This window comes from Sparus aurata, chromosome 17 (assembly GCF_900880675.1).
Source record: "Sparus aurata chromosome 17, fSpaAur1.1, whole genome shotgun sequence".
Taxonomy (NCBI): domain Eukaryota; kingdom Metazoa; phylum Chordata; class Actinopteri; order Spariformes; family Sparidae; genus Sparus; species Sparus aurata.
In genome coordinates, this window is record NC_044203.1 from 34,837,543 (window position 1) to 34,863,434 (window position 25,892).

Here is a 25,892-nt window from a genome sequence, read left to right on the forward strand (position 1 = left end):
AATTTTTGCATTTCCATTCAAATACGGGGAAGAGGCACAAGGTGAGACAGCAGTAAGCTGAGCCTCACCTTTGATTGTGCAATCCCTCACAAACTGTGCTCTGCTATGCAATGAGAGCGTGTAACTGTCACTCTCTATGTTGCCAATCAAATGTTTTCAAACACTTTTATGTATGCCCCCCTGACTTTCCATAGTTTAGCTGATGTATACAATATATGTGTGTAACCTGTTTCGTGAGCACAGCAATCTTACTACTAGTTCTCTTGCCTCAAGGTAGGGGGCACTCGTGAGCCCAGAAATTCTTATGCAACACTGCAGGTGCTGAGTAAGTGACAGAGAGCTAGCAACAATCTTAGAGGCCCTGGTTACAATTAGTGAATCAAGTGCAGTGATCATTTTTTTCCCCTCTCGCCCCATCTGGTTTTACAATGTAGGATTTTATATCCAAGCTCAAACAGTTTTCTAAAATGGACTTTCAATCAAAACAGGAGGTAACAAAGGACTTCTACAAAGGGAAGACCATAATGACACCTTTTGAAATGAAATGTGCTTCACGTGGGGGACAGTTGGTATGTGTAAAGAACGCTGGTATGAGATCTGAAACATAAGTCAAAAATATCAACACAAATAAAAACTGAAGACTTAGACTCTGTTAAAAAGGTCATATTGAGACTTTCTCCCATCTTTGAATTTGGGAAATGTGTAACTTTTTTTATTTTAAATGTTCCTCTGTGAACCAACTGTCTTCTTTCTCAAACTGTTTATATATTATTAAACAATGCTACTATCGTCCCCAGTAAGCTAGCAAGATAACACTGCTAACAAGTGCATTAAACTATTCATTTGATTTACTTCATCACATTGACATTACTGTACCTCTATCTTCTTCACATTGTTCTTCCTCTTCTTTCCTTCTTTTCCTTCCCTGGGTACCGGATGGTTTCAGTCTTTTGGACCTTGTGATACCACTACAATATCAATGGTCTTGGGGTCTCTGTCCGGTCAGATTCAGGCAACTCACCTCTCGACCCCGTGGATGATGGCGCCCTTAGCATTCGCCTATGCAGCCAATGCCAGGGGCCGGCTCTGCACTACCACATCAGCATGTGCGCAGGACAGAGATATTTACCAGACACACCGGTTATGATTGATAGATGTAAAAGCTAAATTGACCAACAAGTCGATGGAACCCTTTCAGACCATGTTCATGGCAGATTTAACAGACTGAAAATTGCTGGTGTAAAATCAAATCTTCACCTTCATCGCATCTACGGCACAGAACACACATCTGATATTTACTGAAACGCTGACATAAGACTGATCAATAAACTGATATATTGACCCAGACTTGCCATGTTTCACTGCGACTGAGCCTCAGCGAGGAGTACATCTGTCTCTTTATTATAGATTCGTACAAACACACAGTCAGAAACAAACGTGGGGCCAGAGATAATAAACTGTAACATTTAATGACATTTTTTTCATAGTTACATAAAAAGTAGTAAAAGTAGTAAAAGTAAGAAAAAAGAAAAATACTGAAATCAGTGTGAATAAAAACTTTAAAAGATATTGTTGAAAAAGAAAGGAAGAACAGAGGCAATGCAGCTACATGGTGGGGTAGCAGGCAAACATAGCAATGCCACACTGGTCATTCTTGTTGCGTGCCATCCGGATGTAGCCCTGATCTCCCCATTTCCTTCCCCAGCTGCACGAGAAGAGCAGGAAAAGAAAAGAATATAATTAAAAGGATACAACAAGGTTTTATTTAATATGTGATTCATTAGTAAACACCCATGTAAAGTGAAAAATGAATTAATGCAAACAAATAAAACAAAACAAAAAAATAAATGAATTCGACAAATAAACATGATAAAATGAAAAGCATGTTACCAAGTACATTCCATTAACAAGCACTGACAGGCCCGAAAAGTAGTATACACTTATTTAATCCTACCTCTTTTTCACAACTCAATATTTAATCATAATCAATTTACTTACATTTACTTTACATTTATCTGTATACATATTGTATATATATCATATATAAATATATTTATTTTTACATATCCATACCTACATGTGCACACATCTATGTACAGACATACACTCACACACATTCAAATATACAAATATAGCTTATAATATATATACTATATATATTGACCCAATTGATATATATATATATAGTTATTATCAAAAATGTATATTTTATGACATATTAAAAATAATATTAATATGTATATAATGGTAAATAAAAATTTATTTGTATAGCAGTTTTAAAAAGAGAGTATACAAAGTGCTTTGACAAAACAAAGCAAGAATACAATTACAAATACAAAGGACGATAAAAATAGATAGCATGAAATAGTTGAAGAGGTAATGATACAAATTAATAAAGTAGGTGAAATAATAGAAATGTAAAGATAGATAAAGTAGATAATGAGTAGAACAGATATATTAAAACAATAAACTCAAGACGGTTGGAGTAAAAATAAACATAAAAGGACCACATCACATAAAGGAGACCACATCACATGAGGATCTCCTCAGGCAGGGCGTTCCAAAGTCGAGGGGCCTTCATGGCGAAGCTACGATCACCTTTAGTTTTTAGTCTCGACTTTGCAACAGTTAGGAGGGCCCCGCCTGAGGATCTAAGGCTGTGAGCTAGCTTGTAGGGGATTAAAATATCTGTAATATAGCTTGGAGCCAGACCTGAGCGTGCTTTAAAAGTGATCAGTAAAATCTTAAAATCAATTGTAAAACGGACAGGGAGCCCTGGTAATAGTTTGATTCTTGTTTTATACATTATTTTATGCAGTTTGATATTCAACCAGGTCAATGAACTTTAATGCACAGGAATTATAAAATGAGATGAGACTATGACAGAGGTTGCTCAGTCACTAGAACCCCATACTAATAGTTTGGCATAAACTATTTTCAGTGTTCAATACAGAATAATACAAAAGTTGGGGATGGGGAGGAAGATAAATAGGAGCTACACATGAGCTCAGTATGTGTCCATGTAGAAGGTTTTGGGTCAGTAGAATCATCTCACCTGTTCTTTACTAGCCAGTAATCTTGTCCATTCAGCGTGCCGTAGCCCACAGCTAACACAGCGTGGTTCGTTTTGTTGGTGCAGGATGGGTCGTTGTACACTCCTGAAAAAGGTCAAAATAATTGATATTAAATCACTTCCATTATATTCATGCAGCTTGTCTGGTGCAATCCAAGTGTCTGGAAGACCTGAGATGTTATTTCGTTTTCAAGGGCTGGGTACCCGTACCTATAGAGTTACATTGACTTCAATATTGGTTTCTGAACTATGTTTTTTCCCAATACCAATTTTATGAAATTCATTGAACAAAATAATACATTACACATACACGTCTTTGGGTCTAACCTGGTGTTTTTCCTGCACACTTATTGGCTCTCTGACACTGATGAGTTTAACTCCTTAGGTATTTAAATTTTGATATTGAATGACAAGACAACTTTTGTATAGCAATGTATATCGATTTGATCAGTGCCATGACAGTATCAAATTTTAATACACAGCCCTGAAAAAGTCTCCATCTACTTCAGTTGTTTAGCAGAATGCTGCAAAACTGTTTTAGAAAAGAATAGAATAGAATAGATGTTTATTGTCATTGTTTCAGAAACAATGAAACACAGTTAGCAGCTCTTTGTTTAGACAAATAAACATAAATATCAAACAAATAAACATAAATATAAAACAAATAAACATAAATAGAAACATTATTAAAAAAGATAGGAATCCTAACATACAACAATAATACAATATATACAAGATAAACAAGATACTATGAGGCTCCAGAAATATGTTGAGGACTAAAAAACTTCACCTGACTTTCCAGGTGCATTGGGTTGAGTAAATAATGACTGAATTTTCCTTTTTCGAGTGAATTAATTGTATATTTTTTACTAGTTTTATACAAATTTGTTTGACGATATTCTAATTTTGATTCACATGTTTTTTGGTTCACTGTGTTGTTTAAGAAAACTTTAAAGTTAGTGAACATTGAACTGAGAAATAGTGTTTTCATCACTGCAGTCAGGTCAGAAGTTAAAAGACTTTCTTGTGGTGTTAACTCGAGCTTTTTGTATAAATGTGAAAGATGGATATGTTAGAATATATATCGTGTAGATAATCTTTTTTTTAATTTTACATCAATAATCTTATATTTTATTTTGTTTCCAGTTATCTATGACTCTATGACTCAAACAAAGAAGAAGCCTGTGCGGCTGATGATGTGCAACTTACCACTCTTGTAGAATTTAAATCCGTATTGCAAGGAGTCCACAGCCACTGAAATGGGTCCGATGGTGGCGAGCGCCTGCTTCAGAGCCCGCTCGTCGCCCTGAGGCAGGAAGTAGTACCGGGAGCAGTTTGCAGCACGGTAGCGGGAGTCGTAGCGGCATTTTGATACCTGCAGTAAAAAGACAAACTGGGGTCAAAGTTGATGATTTACAGAGGACCTGTTTTTTAATATACCTGATGATATTAGAAAAAAAAGCACCTCATTAGGAAACCAACACAGTTCTTGAATGTGTCTTGTGAACTGATATGAAATGAAGTTGGCTTGAGCCACAGCTTTAACAACCAACTTGGGTGAGACAAGAGGCAACAGAGTGGTCGGATAAAGGCAGTTGGCTGTTGGTTTCAGTCTGGGCGGTGTGTGGGGGCCATTACATGTGAAAGTCAAAGGGTCAGACTTAACTTCTTGTACACCCACATCATTGTCTCATACAGGAATTTTTAAACTGTTAACCTGAGTTTGCTCTGAATTTCCCATACACACCATGTTTCCACTTAAAAACATCATGTTTCAATTTCCCGTAAACTGGATTAGAACAACAACAGTATAATATTCAAAACTTCCTGTTTTATTTTCTTGTTAAATCCCTGCAGAGAGAACAACAATCTTCCTTCTTTAAAGTTGAATATATCAATCAGCCCCTCACCACTGATTACAGTATGAAGCCTACAGTAGTCACCTTGCATTACCTCATGTCACGCTGCAGTTTCTAGCGCTGCAACTGCTGATTGTTTTCATTATAGTTTATTTTCAAGTGGTTGATTCATATTTTGTGCTTTAAATGTCAGAAAATAGGGACAAATGTCTATCACAAGTTCCTCTTTCCCATGGTAATGTCTTCAAATGCATTGTTTTGTGACCAAAAGTCCAAAACTCCAAAGGCTTACTTGGGCTGCCCACCCAGGGGAAACAAGATCCAAACTTTTTTTTTTATATCAAGCCCTGCAACTGTAATGTTTTCATGTCAAGCTGGACAGTTTAAAGTTAGGATGATTGATCATTTGACTAGTTTAGCCCATCATGCGCCACACTGTCCCACACCACGCCATCCGCCACAGCCACCACAAGGACATTTTCAACCTTTGGAAGCCCTGGTGTGTAAACTACAATATTACTGACGTGCTTAACTCCTTCTCCTGAATGAGAAAGCTTTAACAACTGTCTGTAATAGTTCTGCATCAATTTTGGGCCATTTAAAAAGGTTTGGGCTTTTTTCCCTTTGCGATGCATGAAGCCTCTCTAGTCCATTCAAACACCTATGAGCACCTGTTGGTTGTATGTAATCAGTATCTTCCTCGCACACCTGGGTATGCTTGCTAAATCGAGGGAAAATGATTTCTCTTAATGGTGCTCTGCTGGTGGCTTGTTTACTTAAATGCATCTGCCACAGAAATTAAATGACAATCTGAGGCCAGAGTGCTGCCGCGACTGTTATCATCTGGGAGTAACAGCAACTTCTAATGACGTCCTGACACAGATGATCTTTGAGAATCTGACCTTTTATTATTGTTTTTAATGACTTCTCACATTTGTCTCCCCTTCTATGACCACAAAGTGATCAGATTTGTTTGCCACATGCTTGAAACACACTCTCGAGAATCCAAGTTTGATGGATTTAGCCTTCCCCTCCCTTTGATACATCTTTGAGCAGCAGGATTTAACCAGACTCACCTGTCCTGTGTAGGGATATGAAGCATCAGAGTCAATGCCCTGGTTGTCGATGACATACTGGAAGGCTTTGTGTTTGTAGCCACCATTGCAGCCGTGGTTTCCGTATTTAGAAGTAGATGAACAGTCCAGCAGGTTCTGGGGGCTCAGGTCCACCAGCTTTCCCGTCTTCATGAATAACTGGCCCTCCAAAGCTCCAACAGCACTGAAAGCCCAGCAGGAACCGCAGGTACCCTGGATACAAATGAGTGGAGTGCAAAAAAGATTTATTAGCTTCAGACTTAAATTAAACACTTTTCACATTGCCATTTTTGGCAGCACAACATGAGTCTGTAAAGACGAAGCAGTTGGAGTTGAAGTGGTCAAAGAAGTCTTCTGACTGACTGACTGACTGACTCTATTGTTCATCAAATACATTTAAAATGTTGCACAGAAGAGAAGGAAGTCCAATCCATACTTGCGTTTCTCTGGTTGAATGATACTCATCAGCACAGCATAAATTTGTAATAAATTGAAAATGTCTTTTCTTTTTTTAACCTGGAAGCAATTTGCCCTGAGATTTTTTTTTTTTATTCCTCTGCATTGTAAAATTTTTAAATTCTACACTTCTCACTTATTTTTCAAAAGACATTAAGATTTCTAATCAGTCATCATGTCCTCAACTTTGTATCACTGACATTTGTCTGTAACTTCATAAAATGAAGCTGCGTTTGCCTCTGATCCTGCTTCAGTTCATGCTCCTTCTCCAGTCTGCATCATGTCCTCCCAGAGCTTCTTCTGTTTCCAGTCTCCTTGTGGTATGTTCTGCATTTTTTATTTGAACTTTGCTTCTTGGTTGTACTTGACTGCATCACTGAGACACCACATGTTTCTGCTCTCACCAACAACACAGATTAATCCTGCTGACTTGTGAGTTACTGATTGGAAACTTTTTTACCTGATTCTTGACTTCCGTGACGTAGCCCTTCTCTCTCCAGTCGATGGTGTCTGGTACAGGAGGGCTTGATGTCCCAACGGGCGATGGTGCCCTCTGGATGTCAGTGGGAGGAATGTATGTGGCGTAAGACTGCAGAATCTCCTCTGGTGTCTATAAGGAAGCAGATAAGTAAATGAAAAGAGACACTGCACGCAAGCCCCTGCTTATGTACTGGGTCAGAAGGTTTGGCTCTCCATCAAGGGTCTCCCCCTCCAAACTGACACTGACCTCCGCCGGGGCTTCGAAAACACACACACACACACACATATGTATACACACACACACACATATATACATATATATCTATATCTTCTATATAGTTCAGTGTAACACTTTGGAACGGCCAACATTACCAGCTTTTGTTCCTTTTTATATAGTCTTTTGGATGTGCTTTTAATCCTCTACTGTCGTTTATTTTATTTTATTTTTTTATTGAAATATCACATAAACGAGAAAATCAAAACTCAGCCTTTTTTAACTTTGCACCAAATTTTTGGAGCTCCTAGCCAAAGGCTGTATGAATGCTATTTTCAAAATGACAGTTGGAAACTTATTTATTGAACATCACATTTAACTAACTGGCATTCTGCTGTTATAATTAAAACAGACTTTATGTTCTAGTAATTTTTGTATTGTCAGCCACATCTTTTACATTAATGTTTAACCTTTTTACTGTTTTATATCCATAACAAATTTGCATCACAGAGCCTCTGAGGCCTCTTGCAACCTCGTCAGTATTGTAGCATATATAAAAATGAACCAGACTATATTTCATTATAATGATTAGCTTTTGAGCATCAAAATTCTAGTCATGATGCCTCTAATCCGTATCCTTCTGACCTTCGGCTGTCATTCAATTCATGGGGATTCAATAAATATAAATAAATAATTGAATAGAAGTGATAATCATCAATCAATAAAAAACTTTTTCCCCCCTTTCAGTTTAAACCAGTAAACGAGTGTCTCACCAGGTCTCCCATGTGGTTCATGCCCAGTTCGTACGTGTGAAGTCCCATCGAAGCCTCCAGGTTGTGTTTGGTAATGAGCATCAGATTCTCCTCCCACAATTCCCTGCGGCTCACTTCCTCAACCTCCAAGACGTACAGAGAGAGAGAGCGCATGAGGTCAAATACTGTACAAGTTAATGATAAATATTACATGTGGAATTTTGGCCAGCAAACAGAAAACTCTCACATATTTACATCCACTTGTTTTTATCACATACCTCATTTTGGTACGTCTTCTCGTAAGTCTTCTTCCACAGATCCCACTGAAAGTCCAGCTTGCTGTCAAGCATGGCTGTTGCCGTAAGACACAGGGAGAAGAGTAGCAGGCTCACCATCATCAGGCCTGTAGACACACACAGACACACAGGTAGCATATGAGATGACATATTTGATGAGCTGGCTGCCATTGGTGTTCTTAACTACAGTTGTAAGGCATTTCTTTTTGAGTTTTTCCATTTCCCAAACCTTTATACTTCCATTACTACATTTAGGAGGAAAATATCATACTGTTTTACTCTTCTTTATACTATCACTGTGGGTGATTTTGTATTTTTATCAAAGTTATAATTTTACACGATATCTTTACTTTTCACTGAGTATGATTTTGAGTACTTTTTTTTATACTTGAGCTTTAGACTTTTCAGTGACTAATGGGAGATACATTGAGTATTGAGCTAAAAAAAATGACCTTGATTTGTTACTTTTATTTATAATACTCATTTTTATGAAAAAAATACACATAAATACATTAAATTTGTCTTTTAAAGACCCCACCTGCAGCCTGAACACAAAAGACATGTCAAAGCAATGATAAATGGATTCTGCCTCTTATAGATCTCTCGACTCATCAGAATATTTTACGACTAAAATTGAATATTTACTGATGATGCTGAACTTGCCTTGATGTCTCGGTGTCATCGCTGCTTCTGTGTTGAACCCTCCCTGATTCTGTGTTCCTGCTTTATATTTAAGAGGGAAATGTCACGTGATCTGTTCTCTTCCTCTTTTGAAACTGAAATCTGCATTATGTCGCTAATGTTTCTACAATCACCTGCAGTAACAGCACCATATAAGGCTGTCATATGAATCATAAGGAGGCAGAGGTTATTTATGTCTCTACTATAAAAGCCTCAGAACTGTGCCAGAGAATCATAACTAGTCTTCTGAGAATAAAGAGGAAGGTGTTTTGTCAGCTGTCTATGAAGATTTTACTTTCGCTTTTACCAAAATTGTGTTTTAAATTACGTCTTTACTTTTACTCAAGAATGGCATGTAGGTAGGGTTTATACCACTGACTAACAGTTTCATTATTTGACGTGATGTAATATTTAATAAATGTTGTGATAATAGTGAGATATTCTGTGTGTTGGGAGGAAAAAAGAAGTTACAGACATTCCTTTATTGGGGAGAATGCATATGTTCAATAAATTTGAGGGCAAGCACCTTAATAAATGTAGTTATTTCGGGTGAAGAGGAGTATGATGGTGCTGTCAGATCAGGAAGGTCACTGAAAGTGTCAGGGGATCACGAGTGAAAAGTCTTGGAGTGAGTAGTTGCAGAGAATGTGGTTCTGGCCCAAAGTAGAGATCAAGAGGTAGTTTGACCTGTCATGAGGCTGGACAGGAGGCCAGGAGGTCAACGTGTTTTATGGCAGGCTGCCAGATGTTGTTGAGGTCTGTCGACCAACATGTTGGACGGAGTGAGACTGATAAAGGAGTGATATAAACTGTGAACTCTCTGTATTATCTTTATGGCCCTGAACATACAAAGTATGTGTAAGATTATATTTATATTATTTGCTTTGTACCACATGCTAACACTATACAATAACTCTACTTTGTCCATGCCATGCGGCGTGGTACTTTGAACCCTAGCCACCATTTTGCTTGTGTTATGAAACACTACATGTGGTGCCCCGTGTGAGGCACACCTTTTTTTCAATTCATAAATGAGCAGTATTAATTTCAGAACTATTTGGCCAGTGCTAGAATTTGAGATTCAAATCTTGAACTCTTTAGCCAAGGTTTTTACATTTCAACTCCACTAGTCTACTACAGGAGTAGACGTTGATTTGTACTTTTTCAATTAAACTGTATTGTGGTGAGAATTAATTTTTCAATCAAATGTATATACATTTTATCAACCAAAATGTTTTAGGTTATTAATTGCCACTTTGAGCAATTTGCTATTGTAGCTGTCGATTCAAGTTGAAAGAGCTCTGTTGAAATTTTAAGAATTTCAGTTCAGCATTTGAATATCCCATAATTGATCAATTTTAGTAAAGCTGTCGGATTGATGACAATTTAAGTGTTCCTTGTGTTAATCACAGTGTGTCACTGGCCCTGTGATACATAGAAGTTTATATGTGGCTGTTACTGCCTTGCATTTCAACCTTAATAAGACGTTTAGCTGGAGATAAAGCAACAGCATGCTACCAGCCATGTGAAACAAAAGTTTTGTACTTATCTGTTTCTACCACGTCTTTCAGCCCGACTTCAACTTTAAGAGACAATCCTCTGACTGTAACTGCCCTGCATTCCCAATCTGTATGCCTACAAGAGCCACTAGATTGTGCCATAGCCACCCCTCCTTCATAGGAAGTAAGTATTAAAGGAGTCATCACCCGGAAATCTCAATTTCTCTCGTTTAATCATGCAGATTGGTGTTGGACCTCAGTTGAAACTTGCCTGAAAAGCTGGAGTTTGAAAGTGGCTTATTTTTTTTGCTTTGGCTCTTTTTCCGAACAGGAATAGCGCACAATAGTGCGCGTTCCTAAAGCACGAGATTTTGACTCTGCTTCTGTGGTGATGTTACCACAGGAGGCTACTTGCATAAGCTCCGGCTCACAGCCGTCCTCAGCCAGATTTTCTGAGTGAGCACGCAGAATCTGCTTATTTCTCTGTCATTTGTGTCTGTGTGCACGAGGCTCGCCCCCCATTCCAGCTCGGTCCTTCCTGCGGCCAATCAACGCGCGCCTCATTACAATGCACATCCCAACGGTCAAAACCTCGCGCATAATCTCGCGTGAGAATGTCGCGGTATGAAAAGGGGTCAGAACAAGCTCTATGTTTGATTTTTTTGATTTTTTTTTTCTTCTAATAAGTTTTAAGAATTGACCCAAAGCGATCCAAGAGGGACTGGATATGTAAAAAACCAGGTGATGACTCCTTTAAACAAATCTTCTTGCACTCAACTCCCTGTCTTGTTGTCCGCTTTCGGGTCCTGCCTGATACAACACAGTATAACATGTTATTTATCTTCTGTCTTCATTAGACATAGTATGACCCTTGGATTAAAAGGATTTACATGAACGTCATTTACACTGTGACAGTAGATTTCTGAAAATACATTTTAATGTTTAAAACTATGAAAAGCAAAAGTTCAGCTTTCCTCAGGGAGTCCACCATCACTCTCCCGCCCGTTAAGTCGCACTTTGGGATTGACACTTAAAGGACTCTGCGTCGACAGGAAAAGAGGAGCTCCCACTTCCCAGTTTCCTGTCGCACTGAACTAAACTCTGTTTGTTTTCTAATACACTTTGTGTGAAAACTATCACATTTATAGAGACTGAAACTGTCATCAACTACATGCAAAATACTGTGAAATGTGAGTCTTTGTATACACTTGGCCAATAAATCTAAAATGCTGGTTTGCGTGTTTAACTCTGGAACTAAACGAGCCTGTGCTCTTGCTTAACGTTATGTGCTCTGTGTTCCTTCATGGACACAACCACAGTGGAGAACTGCTGGTTTGGAGATAAAACTATGAAGACTCGAAGGGTTTAAAGTGCATCAAACAACTCAAGATAACCAAACCTCCATATCAGAGTCCACATACATTTAGCCCTTTTTGATGCTGGAGGAGGTTCACACCAAAAACACCAGTCGGAATTTATTTTTCCTGTGATGTAAATTAGTAATATGTGTGCTGTGTAAACAAAGTAAAATCGCTGATATTTGTAGTGGTTGCTGAAATTGCTGGAAAGTCTAAGCAAAGCCCCTCATCATCCCTCCTCTTCCTCCGAGCTTCACACTTCACATGATTGGGTAGCTGGCGAGGTTGGCAATGTAGCCTTGTCTGCCCCAGTTCTCGCTCCAGCTGTCAGGGCAAAAGACACAAGATGATGAAGAAATCAGAGAAAGAAAGACACGTGAGTTGTTGAATATCGCCAGGAGTCAAACAGCACTTCAGCTCATCAGTTTGTCACTGACATGGCGGGCAGAAGGCATCAAATCAACGCTACGCCAACAAACAATCTTGCTGTTTCATTTTAGCATTATGAGCCACCTGATGCCGCTCAGACAGGTGATGTGACCCACCTGTTCTTGACGATCCAGTACTTCTTCCCCTTGACACTGACTCCCTAACCTACTGCCAGCACGGCTTGATTGATGTCGTCTTTGTTACAGTTGGGGTCGTAGTAAACACCTGGGCACATGACAGACAGTAAGAGTGGGGAGAGAATCTGAGCTGGTGGTACATCAGTGAACCATAAAATATACATGATGTCGCTCACAGTGACCATTTCACTTATTATCAAGTTAAAGAAATCAAAATAGTGGTGCGTTCAGGGCACGGCATGACCAAGGATATTTCCATAAATTTAATGTCCCAAGTCAATCCAGTTTTAAAGCAAGTAGTCACATCTAAAGTTGTAATCCATAAAGTTCAAAGAAATCAGATATTTTTGATGTGATTTTTTGGGGCAGTCTCAAATTGCTCACTTGTGTAAGTGATATGGAACAGAAAAACAAGTCACGCATGGAAGTTTTACATCATGTCAGAGCATTATTAACTTCCTGCTTTTGCAAACTGAACATGCTGCTGTTGCTACTGTGAACATTTTCGTCACCATGGTTGGAGCTAACATGATCATTCATCAAAAACACAATCTACGAATGAGATGACACTCAGTTTAGTCATTTTTTGTCAGTGGATCAGTTTGACATCTGTCAGGGAGAAATGGAACAAAAGGTGATCTGTTAGCTGAGGAGCTGCAGGGGACGGGCTGCACACCGTGTCATCAGGTAAACCACTGAAACCTGAAGGATCACAACTTCAAGAATATTGGCCCTAAGATTACTTGGACCATCAATAGAATACAACTCAAGTTTCAAAAGTTATTGATTCAAATATGTTTATCACTGACTATGACTAAGTTATATTAAATCTGTAAATTTATGCTACGTATGAGTGGTTTCACTGACCTTTGCTTTAGAACTGGAAGCTGCTCAATGTGGTGTCTACAAAACTGGGAAAAAGTTAAAGAAATGCAGAGCTGCATTAATAAGTTAATTAATCAGTTAGTTCATTTTATCCTTCAGGTCATTTTTCAGACAAAACGATGTCTCCAAGTTCTCAAATATGAGAGTTTGCTGCTTTTCCTTGTCTTGTACTGCAATCAATTACAGTCCCTGACATAAGTCTTGTTGCTTTTCCAAGTTGTAGGAACAACAAATAGTAACGTGACCTGTAGGTGAACAATTGGAATCAGAAATGGCTTATATGAAATGCAAAGGCCTCTAGATTATGCTTATTATACCATAATAAAGTTGTGTATCATTTGTTGAGTTTTATCATTTAATTAGAACAGAAAGGTCAGATTTTGCTTAGACAAAAATCTTGTTGCATACAAAAATAATGTATCGTAGACATTTTATTTAATATGTATTTACTTTATTTTGAATACACAAACATGTTACAATAACATCAGAACATACAGTCATGGTGCCTTGGGAAAAAGAATAAATATCATGCATGACTCCCATGAGCTTGGAGGAGTGCATCCATACGTCTCGGCAATGACTGAAATAACTTATTGAAGAAGTCATCTGAAATGGCAAAGAAAGCAGTCTTGCAGGACTCCCAGAGTTCATCAAGATTCTTTGGTTTCATCTTCCAAGCCTCCTCCTTTATCTTACCCGAGACATGCTCAATAATGTTCATGTCTGGTGACTGGGCTGGCCAATCCTGGAGCACCTTGACCTTTTTCGCTATCAGGAACTTTGATGTGGAGGCTGAAGTATGAGAAGGAGCGCCACCCTGCTTCAGAATTTGCTCTCTGGTGGTTTGGAATGTAATGGGCTGCAAGAATTTCTTGATACTTCAGGCTGTTGATGTTGCCATCCTCTCTGCAGATCTCTCGCACACCCCCATGCTGGATGTAGCCCCAAACCATGCTTTTTCCTCCTCAAAACTTGACTGCTTTCTGGGTGAATCTTGGGTCCATGCAGGTTCCAACAGGTCTTCTGTAGGATTTGCGGCGATTGGGATGCAGTTCAGTGGATGATTCATCAGAAAAATCAACCTTCTGCCTCTTTTCAACTGTCCATCCTTCCCACAAGCTGTGGGCCTTAATGCAACACGATTCTTTTGTTGTCTTCTGTTTATTGCCTGTTCGTGAGCAGTAATTTGGCCATGGAGACCACTGCATGAGAGAATTCGACAAACTGTTCTTGTAGATACAGGGCTTCCTGGTGACCAGTTCTCATGTAGCTCTGCTGCATTTGAAAAAGGGCTGTCCCTGGACTGCCGAAGCAACAAACGGTCCTCTCGAACAGATGTCTTATGGGGTCTGCCTGACCTTGGCTTGTCATTACCGTCACCAGTTTCTTCCAATCTTTTTCATCCTCTCTACTTGATGTTTGGATACATTGGAGATGTCTGCCACCTCAGCAGCAGACTTGGTCTTCAGGTTCAGCACTTTTGTCTGTGGTTGAATCTTTGGCATGTTGTCTGAGGTCAGGTTGCACTTCACATGAAGGTCTGGTGTGCTGGGATTCTTTTTATACACACCTGGGAATGTGTTAATTACAGTATTTGTCACAGATGGAGCTCTAACATGTGATTGGTTGAATCGTTTAAAGACACAACAAGACTTTTGTGCAGGCAAAATCTGACCTTTCTGTCCTAATTAAATGATAAAACTCAATGAATGATACACAACTTTATTTTCGTATAATAATCATAATCTAGAGGCCCTTGCCTAAGCCATTTCTGATTCCAACTGATCAACTACGAGTGAAGTTATTGTTTGTTGTTCCTGCAACTTGGATAAGTGACAAGACTTTTATCAGGGACTGTACATATTTTTGGGGTTTCAAACTGCTTGTAAAAAACAAGATGAGGTGATAAAATTGGACCAAGAGCTTTCCTGTTTTCTGATGTTTTATAGATCCAATATATAACATTAATAAAACAATAGTACATTTTCGAGAAATCATTAATAGAAATAATAATTATTTGCAGCCCTGTGCATCAATCCATGTGATTTTACTGTCATGTGCACATTCCACATGATGTGTTTGTGCAGTAAGAATGTACCGTGGCTGTGAATAAATAATAGTGAAACTGCATCATCTGTTCATTAAAAAGCACTTCTACTTCCTTCTCGCACCAACAGGTGGCTAAAGAGGAAACGATGCATGTTTTTTTAAGACAGTGGGAGAGTTTCTGCTAAGTCACCCTCATTTAGTGATGTTTTATCTGTGATTTTTTTTCTTTTTTTTTTCTGACATGTGACTGCACCAAATGTTTGAGACCCTGACACCCATTTGAGGAACTATTGACCACTTTCTGGTTTCAGTCTGTATCTGCAGCTCTTGCGGTAAACAGACGATTTCTGGAAGTTGTCTGCATTTAGATGTTTTTTTAAGACTGCTGAATTTTTTGTATAACTGTTAATATCAGTCTCATACTTTTGAGTGCATCATAAAACTGGAACAAGCTTTAAAACAATAAGGTAACAAAATCTGCCTCTTGTCTTTTTGATTAAATAGTTTTGTCTAGACAAGCTCAACTTATAAAGTGTGATGTGATTTCGCGATGATAAATTTATAGCAGTTGTTCATTCACCGTCCCCGCAGCTGCAGTTCAGCCACTTTAACAGCTAACTTCAATACAGTTGTCCATCTCGCTCTTCTTCTGTCTCATCTTTGGGCCTTTTCCTTTTTTCTTTGCAAAGTAGCTCTCTGAAGACGTTTGTCTTCCATTAATCTCAGCTAGCTTGATTTTTTAGGGTATACCGATCCGTGACTGAAACAGGTAAGTGTCAAGCGCACCAAGAGGAAGAGACGGATGTTGTGAAAAGAGAATCCGTTTTTCAAAATAAAACAACTTTCTGAGTATGATCGTCAATATAACGGAAATAAAATAACGTATTTATTCTTTCTCTGCGGCCCGGTACCAAACGACCCACGGACCTGTATCGGTCCGCGGCCCCCGTGGTTGGGGACCACTGACCTAAAACACAAAGGCACGTGGTTAGTGGTCGATGGAAATGCCACCTTAACAGCATGTAAAGCAGGATAAACCAAACTGGGGTCTGCAGGACGAAATTCTCTATTTATGCTATAAGTAAAAAAGGCTCTTTAAAATATACGGTGTCCCTAATCATTATTTTTCATAATCTGAGCATGGCAGGCAGGGCGCAGAAGTAAGACAAGTTGGGATCCTGGTAACCATTTTCTATTTTAACAACACAACACAACACAACACACAAGGTGTTTGTTTTTGGCACTTTGCCCCTCATTAAAACACCCCTGAGTCAGAGGATTATAGGACAGTGAAGCTCTCCACTGACTGACTCAGACTAACAACAGTGTTAAGAGCCCCGTCAGTCAGTGCTTCACCAAAGAAGATCACACAATGTGGCAAAACCCTTATCAATACTCTGATCTTGGGCTGTTCTTCACAGTTTGGACCCGTCTGTTCCAAGGAAGGGAAATCTTAATGTTAAAATACAATCAGAACCCCCTCAGGTGTCACAAGACGAATAAGAGCAGCCATGAGACATAATGACGAGAACAGGAACGATGGGTAAGAAGAAATTCCCCTGTTTTTAAATGCCTATGAAAAGTCTGAAATTGATGTTTTTATTCCAAAGAAAAATGTCAATTCCTGCATGTCAATGTTTCGTTTATAAGGACCTTTTTCTCAAGACATATCAGTCCTGTATACAAAGTATAGGTCAGTGGTCCTCAATAGGCAGCCCCTGAACTATTATTTCACTTTCACTTCACCATATGTTTTGGTTGGGTCAGCACATGTATTCTGGAACTAGTCTCCATGCCAATGATACACAGACAACGTGTTACTGGGTCACTCACTGCTGCGAGAGCAATTTTTAACTTTCACTTTCGTTTTTGGAGCAGTTCGCATATTCACATTTTGCCGACTGTAGGAGCCTAGATTGCATGAAAATGCTGTGTTCCAAGTTCACTGCTAAAAGAAAAGTGGACAGTGAAAATCGAAAATTCAAAGAAGAATGGACTGACTGGCATATTAAGCACATGAGACTATAACTGTGATGAAGATTTCCAATTTGAAACGGCATTATGAGACGAAGCATAGGAATTTTGAAGAGATATTCCCTTAAATTCAGAGGTAAGAACCACAAAAATTAATGCACTGAAATCGTCATATCAAGCTGCAAGCAGGATTCTATGATACAACAACAAAAAGCAACACAGTGCTCACTTATTCATTATTCATTCATTTTCAATCACTTAATTCTTTGGATTGTGTAGTTAGCTTGTAAGCTTTGCGTCGCAGTTCCTGGCATTTACTAAGCTGGAATGCAAGCAGGACCTCACATTGCTGTTGTGAGAAGTTAATTTGGCCTGCTGGAAATATAGCTGGCAACTCTCAGCAGCAGTCAGGCCCAGAAGAACCAGGAGGAAGAAATCTTGAGGACAGGCAGTCCCATGCAAGAGAGGTGAACATCGAGAACAAAGGATGCAGCGGGTGTTGTGACTATTTGATCAGTGAGGGTCCTGTCACCCTGATCAATAGTAGCTCAAAGCTGAATTTGCACCCATGTTTGAAGACATTTTGAAATCAGTAGTGAACTGACACTCTTTGCCAGGGAAGAAATGAATCACTCCACACAGGGGCTATTCATTTTTGATCAAGTTGTCTAAACCATCAGTGTGATTGGCTATAGGGTTGCTTTGGCTGACACTCTGTAGTGTAGCTTGTGGGGAATACACTAGCCTCACCAAACTGTAGCTGTGTCCCAATTCAGGGTCTGCACACTTCAAGGACTCGCCCTTTGCGGTCTCCCTGAAGGAGTGCACTCAGAGAGACCTGCAAGGCCGCGTCGGCCCGTTGTTAAATAAGACAGTCTACCCTTCAGAGCATTTCCTGGTTGCGTCACCAGATGTTCCCGCCCCTCCCTGTACGTCACTATTTCTGCAGCTCAGGTCAGTGAAAGTAACAAGAAGAGTAAAGTTTGACTGTCAGATCTGTTTGAGCTGCAGCAATTCCTGATTTCCTTTTTAATCCTCCTGCTTGTGGAGGAAGAGGAGAAGCGGCTCTGGTTTATCTCCGGCTGAGGGGACCGTGGAGAGGTAAACCTGTTATTGAACCCACAGTAATGTTATCAATATTATCATTATTAGCTAGCTAACAGTTTAGGGTAATTAACATAACGATACATAACGTTAATGCTGACATATAAACTGTTGATCGCCACATATGGTTTTATTTTATTTTAATATTTATAATATTTTGGTGTTTAACTTTATATTTAATATTTTAAAGGCATTATTCCTATTGTAAGTGTTTGGTAGATAGTTTTGTTTGTTGTAATGATTTATTAATATTATATTATGAAATTATAATTCTTGCCTCTTTCTCAAAACATTCTTAGTGACATGGCAGCTGTCGATTGAGTCAGAACTGTAAAGCCAGTTGATGGACGATGTGGTGGACAAAGGAGACTGGACCCCCAAACACCCTGAGTACCAACCCAGATGATGTCCCACTGACACCATCCAGCCCTGCAGTACTGCAAGGACTCCTGCTCAGCCTGTTGCTGTACATCATCTCTAACTGTTTTAATATTGTTTTTAATAATAATTGTTTTTGTTAATAGTTGGTAATAATCTGTAAAGTTATTTATGCTGTAATTCTGTAAATAGTTGTAAATGTTAAGACCTTAATTATAAAAGAAAACATTCAGTCCCTTGTCCCTGAAAAGTAGCACTTGATGCCGTTTGCTGTTATAAATTGTACTTAAGCTGTAAATACTGAATGGAACAGACAACGTGCAACAATAGAACAATATTTTATTTCATGAAATATATAAAATGAACAATTATGAACAAATAATTTTAAAATAACTCATAAATTAAGTAAATAACAACAGATATAATGTAAGGATTGTCCTCTGGAGCAGAGACGAGCCTCTCCATCCTCTCTGCAGCCTCATGTCCTCCTTCATCCTCCCTCCTCCTCTTCTTCCTCTGCCCTGGCTGGCCCTCCTCCTCCTGCTGGGCTCAACCTTCCCCTGCAGGCCCATTGTTTCCAGAACTGTTCTGAACACAGAGAGAAGCAAGATAAAAGGTAAACACAAGATTACATTAACACAGGGGTGCAAAGATTTGTGACAACAGGACTGACATATGGGCTATTTATTATTTATTATTTATCATTATTCATTATTGCCTTACTTCCATCCAGCCATGGCGGAATGTTTCGCCCTGTGAACAAATGTTGTTCTGACCTCGGACAGTGATGAAGCTCTCTGTTGCTCCCTAAAACACAATGAAATGTAAAAGACGTTTTGTGCTAGGTCAACAGACAAAAGACTTCTAATACAGCAAAAAATACATAATCATCATAAGGATAATCATAAACTTAGCTCTTTATTCAATTCAAACGTTTAACTAGATGTTACAGCTTTACAGATTAGAAATAAAGCAGGGATCACAGCCTGATCTAAATCTGTTCATATTGGTCCATTTATGTACATGAAGTAAAAAATAGTCTATAACATCTCCACAGTCACAATAAAATATAAGATATAAGTCAACCTCTGAACGACTAACGTTTGAAAGTGAAGCTTTTAAGGCTTTACTTCCAAAGGCATCAAGCTGAGCATTACCACCATATTTTACCTTGAAGTTTAACATATCTGGCGTTGGATGTTCAAATGAGTAAAAACCGAGTATAGACCCAATACTTACATTTAAATACGAGATCTGCGCCACTTGAGGTTATTTATTTATTTCTTCTCTTTGGGCGCACAATGAATCTTGGGATATGTGAGACCACGAAGGGTAGTAGCCGTGCACACTCTAAAAACAGGTAAAAGCAGGGCGCATTTGGAGAACACTTTGAATTGGGACACCCTTTGCGCGGCGTTGTGACGTAATTGCACTTCAAATGCGCACTCCAAGTGTGCAAACCCTGAATTGGGAACAGCTTGTGTTATGGCTTACACACTAGGGTAGCTTCCTGTGGCGGAGGGTTGGCTAAGGCACAATCTAGTGGCTCTTGTAGTCATACAGAATGGGGCCAATAAAGATAAACACAGTCTTACAAGTGTAACTTTGCCTTTCGAACTTCCATCAGTTGTCACGGGGGGTTTAAGGGATGGACCCAAATGCAGATTTAGACAGGAGGCAGGATCGGGGAGAACATAAGGCGAGCTTTATTCAAACAAAAAGCTGTATACAAAAACAAAGGAGCTAGTTGCAAAAACTAGTAAAAAAAACGGGGAGAAACAAATCAAACAGTCCGAAAAAGTGCATACCAAACACTGGGGACTGGAGACAAAACACAAGGAACTAGGGAAAAGGAACTTGGAGGAGACAACATGCACAACAACACCGGACATTAAACACCACAGCGACACCAGACGGAAGTAATGACCGGACAAAGAGAAGAGGGCAGGCAGAAACTAAATACACAGACAGATAGGGGGTCAGACAATTTTTGTATGGAGGCAATTTGGTCAGTGCCATGAAAGTATCAAATATTGATACCCAGCCCTGAGTCTCAGGCTACTTCAGTTGTTAGGAGAACACAGAGAGGCTCTCTCTGTGAGGCTCCAGAAATGTTCTGAGGACTAAGAAACTTCACCTGACTTTCCATCAGCACTGGGGTGAGTACATTATGACCGAATTTTCCTTTTTTGGGTGAATTGTGCCTCTTAGTCAGGAATTCATTGTACATTTTTTACCAGTTTCATAAAAATTTGTTAAATGACATTCTAATTTTGACTGATGTATTTTGGATTCACTGTTGTTTAAGAAAACTTTAAAGTTAGTGAACACTGAGCTGAGAAGCAGTGTTTTCATCACTACAGTCAGGTCAGAAGTTAAGAGACTTTCATAGGGTGTTAACTTGAGCTTTTGGTATAAATGTGAAAGATCGATACGTGAGAATGTATATGTGCACATAATCTTTATTTTATTTCATGTCAATAACCTTATATTCTATCTAGTTTCCAGTTTTATCTCTGACTCTTTTTTTCCCTCTGCTTCTCACTCTTGAGCTGCTGTAACAAGTAAATGTTCCCAATGCAGGATCAATAACAATTAACTAATTAATTCTTATCTCATCTGAATAAAAACTTAAACCTCTTCTAAAGGTTTTGATCCCCACCCTTCACCCTTCTCAAACAAATATCATGTAAAGATGAAGATGTGCGGCTGATGATGTACGAAGTACCTGTCTGATACAAATGAAACCTCTGTGAGACGTGCACTAACACTGAAATGGGTCCAATGGTGGCGAGCTCCTGCTTCAGAGCCTCCTCATCACCCCTAAACCGGCAGTCATACTTGGAGCAGTTGGCGGCGCGTTCGTGGGGGTTGTATTGGCACTGTGACGCCTGCAGGAAGAAGACAAACTGAGGTTAAAGCTGATGATTTACGCAGAAAACGTTCTGAATAAACCCAATGGTATTAAAAAGAGCACCTCATTATGAAACCAACACTACCTTAAATTCTTAAATCTATCTTGTGAACTGATATGATGCGAAGTTGGCTCGAGGCACAACTTTACCAACCAACTTGGGTGTCCATGTAAAAAAAAGGTTAATGTATTATTCATTTTCTCGGCTCTTGACAGAGGTGAGCAAGAAAGTGAATTCCAGGCACGGAGACGCTCGTCAGTGAGCTGATTAACAGAAATATTTCACATCACACAAAAGAGTTTTTATTTGTTTTTTTGTGGGTGAATTAGAGGCAAAGCACCTCCGCGAGGCTGCAGCAGTCTGTCGGATCCGCTCAGAACTGCCCTGCTCCTCCACACAAATAGAACTACTTGTATGTTAACTCCAGTGTTTAGCTTCGTATTTATGGCTACTGGTTAGCAAAAGTGTCAAGTGACCTGCAGAAAGGCAGCATGGCGTTGCATTGAGTAATGATTACTTGGTAACTCCGTCTACCACAATGTGAGGAATATTGTTTGTTACTTGGGTTACTACAGTGCATGAGGCACTAGTCATTGTGATTTAGATGTGTTGATCAGACATAGAACAATCAGGGCTTATGTTGTTGTTGTTGTTGTTATTTTGAATGCAACATCTTGGTTATCTGGCTTCTTCTGTTACAGTAGTTAGAAGCATGGCAGGCTCCTCTGTGGGGAGGGGCTTTGAAGGCAGGGCTGCAGTGCAGCAGAGAGGAAGAAGGAGGGACCTGGGAGCTCATTCCTTTTTTTTTCTTATTTACTATTATAATCCCGCAAGGGAAATTCTTTTTTCCACACACATTACACACAGGCACGCACGCACACACACGCAATGTATAGAGCAGTTGAGTGAAGGGAGCCACACATGCTACAGCGCCAAACGAGCAGTGTTAGGGGTCGGTGCCTTGCTCAAAGGCACCTCGGCAATGCCCGGGATGTGAACTAGCATTCTCCAACTACTAGTCCACATTTTTTTTTTTTTATTTAATTATTTGAAGGATAGTACTTTAAGATGAATCATCTTGTTTTCAAGGGAGTCCTTAACATGTATACAGACAATAACATGACAAAACATTACAACATGACATTACATTACAGGACATACAAGAGTAATTACAACAAAACAATACATTACAAGACGATAACATCCACACAATACACTCTTGACCCAACCGTTCCCTGCCCCCCCAGTCCATCTAGATTCACATTTATACACGAGTGGTATTATACACTACTATTATGATATACCCATCATCATATCCAGTACATCATCATATCCAGTACATTCGTACAATCAGTGTCAGTGAGATGTATTTTATCCACAGTTCACCAAAGATCAACATTATCGTCATTAATTTGTTAGAAACAAGGACAGGGTTTTTGTAAATGAATAAAAAGGGATTTCCTAAAGAGATGAAAAGAAGTGATAGATTTTAGAAAATTAGGCAAGGTATTCCAATCTGACGGAGCTTTAAATTGAAAGAAAATCGACCAATTCCTTCTGAATTCTCGGAACAAAGAAAAAACAACTGTTAGTATGGCGTAAGTAGTGCTGTGACCTATAGGGGGTCAAATATTGTTTTAATACATTTGAAAATAAACTGCAGCCAATGAAACTGCCTTCTGAACTCGGGTGTTAACCAATTTAGAGAATGATACATAGTGCAGTGATGAGTTCTGTATGGACATCTTAATATAAATCTGCAGAGGTTGTTATAAGTGACTTTGAGAGAGGACAAGTTGGTTTCTGAAGTGTTCTGATATACAATATCTGCATAATCGAGTATAGGAAGAATAAGCTGTGTGACAATCTTTTTCCTAATCTGTAGGGTGAAACTGTTTATTGAACGATACAGAAGACACAAACCTGCAGTTTATTTTCTTGATAACTGAGTCAATATGTACTTTAAAGGTAAGTTGAGAATCAAGCCAGACACCAAGATATTTGAAACGATCTATTTCTTCAAGGGGAGTACTATCGGGATAATTAATGGGCAGTTTAGCAGAATGTAAAAGTTTCTGTCTAGTATCAAATAACATATTATATGACTTCCTCTTATTTAGTAAAAGTTTGTTGGTTGAAAACCATTTCTGTATGTAATCAAAATTTAACTGTAATATTGACTGGATTTGAAAAATATTGGATCCAGAGGTGTATATGACAGTATCATCCGTATAAAGATGAATTTGACAATCAGAACAAGCTTGTGGTAAGTCATTGATAAAGATGCTGAACAATAGTGGACCTAGGGAAGAACCTTGGGGGATACCCTTTGCCATTAACATAAAGTCTGACTGTGTGCCATGGAGAGAAACACATTGGTATCTGTGATGAAGGTAGGAGTTGAACCAGAGCAATGAGCTTTCAGAGAGTCCTATAGCATGGAGCTTATCGAGGAGGAGATAGTGGTCAACCATGTCAAAAGCCTTGGTAAGATCTATGAAAATTGCACCTGTGAGCATATTGTTGTCTGAAGAGGATGTTCTGTCATTAGTGAATTTAAGGAGAGCAGTTGTTGAAAAATTTGATCTGAAACCAGATTGATAAGGGGATAAAATGTCAAACTCATTAATGTAATGAGAAAGTTGATTAAAAACAAATTTTTCAAATAATTTGACTACACAATTTATTATGGAAATGGGTCTATAGTTATTAAAGTCATGAGAATCGCCACCTTTTTTGTAAAGGTGTGATTCTTGAACATTTCCAACTTGAGGGAACAACACAGGTATCAATTGACATATTAAATAGATCAGACAAGGGATACGACAGAATGTGAGAGGCAATTTTTAAAAACTTAATTTCAAGGCCATCTGGACCAGCTCCACTGGTAGAGTTAAGTCCATCTATGACCCGTTGTACATCCAGTGGACTTATTTTCCTAAAGGAGGAGTGACTACAATTAACACTAGTTGATGCTACATTATTGTAAGAAGGGCAAAAGGAATGAGAGCTACAGATCTTGGAGAAATGTTGGATAAAGGCATTTGCAATTGTTGAAGGATCGTTCACAGTTTCGTTATTAATTCTCAGATGAGTAGTGGAATCTTTTGAAGACTTACTCATTATGCTATTAATTGTGTTCTAGAATTGTTTTGGGTTTTTAAAATCATTGTTCAACATTGATATTTTTTATTTTTCTTACTTTTATACACTTTGGTGGAAGACGAGGAACTTTAATTTTCCAAACACGGAAAATAATTGAATGGTCACTTAAACTGTCAGGTAATACCCCTAATTTTATAATTCGATCAGGATGAGTGACAAGTATCCAGTCTAAGAGGGTTGAAGATGTTCTAATAACTCTTGTTGGTTCAGTGATAATTTGCGTAAGGTTTATGCTGCTAAATACATTTATATCTTTGAGGGATACACGTTCCAACCAATTTTTATTAAAATCACCAAGTACATTAATTTCTCCTGGTCGATCTATGGAGTTGTAGATCGAGTAGATTCTGAATTAGCATTTGGGGGTCTGTAAATATTACCTATGGTTAAGTGTTTATTTTTATGAAAAAATAATTTGACAAAAAGGCATTCAAAATGCAGAGGTGTAACTGTTGGCACAACAAGTTCTGAGCATAAATGAGATGAAACGTATGTAGCCACTCCTCCTCCTCTAGATCCTCTATCAGCTCTATACAAAACATAATCAACAAGTTCGATTTCAAAAGCAAACAGAAATAACTTTCATCCGCTGGTAAATATTAACAAAGGAGCTTCACAACAGTTCATTGCGACACTGTGCTTTACGTGCCCAAACACAAACAAAAATCACCATGGTAACAAGCACCCGGTAGCAAGGCGATCAACTTAATAATGATTAGGATGCTTTATCAGTTATCAAACAAAGGAAACATCATTACGATGAGAAGAAAAAGAAGAAAAATCAAATGAAAATTTTCATTTCTTGAATGGCCTCCCAAATTGTTTGGTTGGAGACGGCGTGTTCCATTGTTCAGAAAGAGTTTGTCTTTTCCAGTTAAAGCAATAGGTGACACTGCTGCTGGATTTACTATTTAACTATTTAATATAAGACGTTATAATGTCCAAAGGATAGGATTCAAGATAAGGCCTTGGCAATTAGATAGACAGGCAGACTAGACTGTAGCTCGTATTCGCGGCGGCGGAGCATCATCCTTTTTCATACTTTTTTTGGTCCAAGTGGGACTTGAACCTTCGAGTTCCTCCATCACCGTTAC

At 38.8% G+C, this 25,892-nt stretch overlaps 1 protein-coding gene across 2 annotated transcripts; it reads right to left on the reverse strand.

The window, feature by feature from the left end:
• Nucleotides 1–1,352: 1,352 nt before the first annotated feature.
• Nucleotides 1,353–10,672, reverse strand: LOC115567956 (cathepsin S-like). 2 transcript variants are annotated; one of them, XM_030394917.1, is made up of 8 exons: nt 8,888–10,672; nt 8,207–8,331; nt 7,950–8,072; nt 6,943–7,092; nt 6,009–6,239; nt 4,283–4,448; nt 3,056–3,158; nt 1,353–1,705 (listed from the first exon to the last, which is right to left on the reverse strand). In XM_030394917.1, exons 1-8 carry the CDS (start codon nt 8,904–8,906, stop codon nt 1,606–1,608), a joined length of 1,017 nt encoding a protein of 338 aa, XP_030250777.1. In that variant the 5' UTR covers nt 8,907–10,672; the 3' UTR covers nt 1,353–1,605. The 2 variants fall into 2 exon arrangements, with proteins under 2 accessions (XP_030250777.1, XP_030250776.1); XM_030394916.1 differs by lacking the exon at nt 8,888–10,672 and having other exon boundaries at nt 8,207–8,698.
• Nucleotides 10,673–25,892: the final 15,220 nt, after the last annotated feature.

What these genes read in the sequence shown, in the direction of transcription:
- LOC115567956 (XM_030394916.1), bottom strand. Translation starts at nt 8,395, where the DNA reads ATGGCAGCCAGCTCATCAAATATGTCATCTCATATGCTACCTGTGTGT. An exon ending in AGAAGACGTACCAAAATGAG is followed by an intron (nt 8,073 to 8,206) that starts GTATGTGATAAA and finishes TACGTCTTGGAG; the next exon opens with GTTGAGGAAGTGAGCCGCAG. An exon ending in TGAACCACATGGGAGACCTG is followed by an intron (nt 7,093 to 7,949) that starts GTGAGACACTCG and finishes GCTTCCTTATAG; the next exon opens with ACACCAGAGGAGATTCTGCA.